Raw genomic sequence first — 3263 nt, forward strand, 5'->3', positions numbered from 1 at the left:
TATTTGCTTTGTTTGAAAGAGTCAAGTTTCCTTTGAATCCCCCAACCTACGATCTGCTTGGCGACCTCGTTCGTGAAACAGAGGCCCTTCAATTCGAGGTACCTTTTACTTCACCTTTATATGGAATTTTTTTGATAGTTTTATTAAGCATTGTCAAATAATTATAATTATTATATATAGCTTATTGCTTTTTATATTTAAGTCCGCTCAATAACATTACTTTGCAATGAATATATTTTAATTTTGAACACTAACTTGATGGTGTTGCAGGCACATAGATACGATAATCCTGAAGAAAATCCGTTTTTCCCAGAAAATTTACCACCCTTTTCTGCACCAGAGTATCCCTTTACAGAGGTAATTAATTTCGAAAAGTTTTGGACGATTCACTATTAATGAGTGTAAAAAAAAAAGGATCTATTGTTGTTTTTAGTTTTTGCAAGGTGCAGGTGCTTCGATTAACATAAACAAGGAAATTTGGGAAGTGTACTTTCGTGAGCTGCTTCCAAAGTTTGTTAAATGCGGTGATGATGGTAACTATGCACAAACTGCTTTTGCCGATCTTACGTTGTTACAGGTGAAATTTCTTCTGTGAGATTTTTTTGAGTATATTAATGTGTGATGTTTTGAAAAACAGTATTTTATAAGCAGTTTCAAATTTTATTTTATTGAATGGTTTTCTCGATTGTGACCTGCCACACTATTTACTTTATTCCATAAAAATATGTGCAGGCCATCTCGAAAAGAATTCATTATGGAAAATTTTTTGCTGAGGTCAGATTTAAAGAAGCTCGTATAATCTGCGAGCCTTATATTCGTGCCAAGGTATATATAATGTTTTCATTCTTGAAAAAAGAGTTTCTTGATATTTCTATTAAGTGTTCTTTATTTTCAAAGGTCATCAAGAAGTTCAGTTTATGAAGATACTCATTTAGAATTATATATATTAATAATACCTCAATAGGTAACCAACAACAAATCTTATCAAAAAATAAATTTTAAATGATTTAAATATAATAAAAAGAAAAATAAATTTTAAATTTAACTTATTCTTAAAAATTCAGTTTAAAAAATAAACTTATATCCAATTATATATATTATAAATTCATGTTATTTCTGGCTTCTCGAATCATACTAATAATAATTTTATTACTAACATCAGTTAAGGTTACAGTCTTATTATAATGTTTATTTTGCAGGACAAGGAAGCATTGATGAAATTCTTAACAACTGAGAGCGTTGAAAATACGGTGGTGATGAGGAGGGTTGAAAAGAAGGTGATGGTGTTTGGGCGGGAACTCAGCCAAGAACATGATTTCAAGGGAGATGTTTCTATCTTATACGAGAAATGGTTACTTCCACTCACAAAAAAAGTTCAAGTCGAATACTTACTAAAACGTCTCGATTGAAGCCATCACAACACCCATCAAATTAATAAATTAATGTCATCTCATTGTTAATTTAAATTTATTAGTTTCTTATTTAGCTGTTATCATTGCCAAATTTTTATGTAAGTCAATTCAGAAAATAATGTTATATAACTTTCTACAAACTTTTGCATACACTTAGACTATGCAAACAAGTATTGAAATTTTTAATCCTGCAGACCATGTAATAGATTTTCTGGATGCACCTTTTTCTTCATCAATGGACACCTTTCCTCGTTTGGGCCTGGACTTAAATCTTTCTCCTGCACTTCCACTTCTCATGGGCCAAATACTTCATACCTGTTTTTTTCATCTTCGCACGTCTACTCTTATTGGGCTTTCCTTTATTTGTTTTTGACTTGTTTAATTTTATTTTATGCTTTTGTTTCTTATTTTTAGTATTTGTTTGATTAGTAGTTTTTTTTCTTTTTTTTTAATACACGTAACCTTGTACGATAATCCCCCTACCCTCTGTCATTTGTTTTATTTTTATTGGATTTGTTTGTTTGTTGCACTTTTTTAACACTGCACACGCTCATTTCTAAAAAATATTCAACAAAAAAGACAAAATAAAAATCATAAAATCTCCAAAACTCTAAAAAGAAATCAACCTTTTCTTTTAGATGGCCACGATGCTAAAAGTATATGATTCTTGATTCTCGATTAAGAATTGAGATACGTTCTTTCAGGTTCATTTTTCAAAAATCCAAAGTTGACTTTTCAAAACTCAAAAATTTCCTATAATTATTCCCAAACATTTTTTCATACAAATTTTTTAAACAATTTCCAAACATGTTTCGTCGGTCTTTTTTTTCTACTTTATTATTCATTTGAAATTTTAAGATTTTTCATTAATGTAAGGCTATTTTTTTAATACATATTTATTTTTATTTTAAATATATATTTTCTTTACTTGGACTTTTGTGAATTTGAGAGTTGAACAAACGTAAGAGCTTATGTTTTTACTTCTCAAATATTACTGCTAATTTTGTATAAGGATTGTCTTTCAAAATATGTTTTACTTATTTATATTTGTATGTTAATTTTATGTCGTGTTAATATCTTTTAATTTATCTTTGACATTTGAGCTACTTTTATATATATAAATATATGCATTTGCTTTTATTTAAAAATATTAACCTCTTAATATAATCGGGATTTATTTTAACTGTATAATTGTTAATATGCAGTGGTGACAGAATTAGTTGTACAATGTGGGATAACTATGGTATGAAGTTTTTGAATAATTGGAACCGCAAACAAAATTATGAGATTGTTTTAACTCAAGCCAAAATCAAACCTCTACATTTATGTATCTATCTATTTGGTTTTTATAATTTTCTAATCATATAGGTGAATTCATGTAGATGTGTTCACTAATAACCACAATCAATAATTATTAAAGTTTAATAACAACCCTGATATCTATTTTCAAAACATGAAATTTGTTTACCCACAATTAAGATAACAATTAATATTAGTTTTTCCAATCCATCTTATACTACACACCTAGAGCACTCCATTTTATTACTTTAAATAATATTCATTTACCAAGATTTACAATTTATGTTTGATATATAAATTACGTTCTTAAATATGATTATTATAATGAAAATTGCACTCAACATATACTCACTACTAAATTTGTGAACTCATACTTAGATAAAGATAATGACTCTTAAACCATCACCAACAGTTTCAGAAGGGTCCAAAACCCCCCAAAACGACCTAAAGGACGTCCAAAAATGATACTTGGAACCCCGAAAACCACCCAAAACTGTCCTGGATGATTTTCTGAAAACAATAATTGATTATTACATATGATAATCGATTATT

The 3263-nt window shown here is 28.4% G+C and overlaps 1 protein-coding gene across 3 annotated transcripts in view; it reads left to right on the top strand.

Moving 5' to 3' along the window:
* Window positions 1-1890, top strand: part of LOC106759809 (chorismate mutase 2) — a 30664-nt gene extending 28774 nt beyond the window's left edge. For 2 of the 3 annotated variants that reach the window (XM_022780892.1, XM_022780893.1), the window contains exons 4-8: window positions 27-98; window positions 271-357; window positions 434-577; window positions 733-825; window positions 1200-1890. In XM_022780892.1, coding sequence (XP_022636613.1) covers window positions 27-98; window positions 271-357; window positions 434-577; window positions 733-825; window positions 1200-1409 — 606 coding nt within the window. In that variant the 3' untranslated portion in view covers window positions 1410-1890. The remainder of the gene's footprint in view (window positions 1-26; window positions 99-270; window positions 358-433; window positions 578-732; window positions 826-1199) is intronic. The other variant, XM_022780894.1, reaches the window with a different exon arrangement.
* The last annotated feature ends 1373 nt before the right edge of the window (window positions 1891-3263 follow it).

This window comes from Vigna radiata, chromosome 5, assembly GCF_000741045.1.
Source record: "Vigna radiata var. radiata cultivar VC1973A chromosome 5, Vradiata_ver6, whole genome shotgun sequence".
NCBI lineage: Eukaryota > Viridiplantae > Streptophyta > Magnoliopsida > Fabales > Fabaceae > Vigna > Vigna radiata.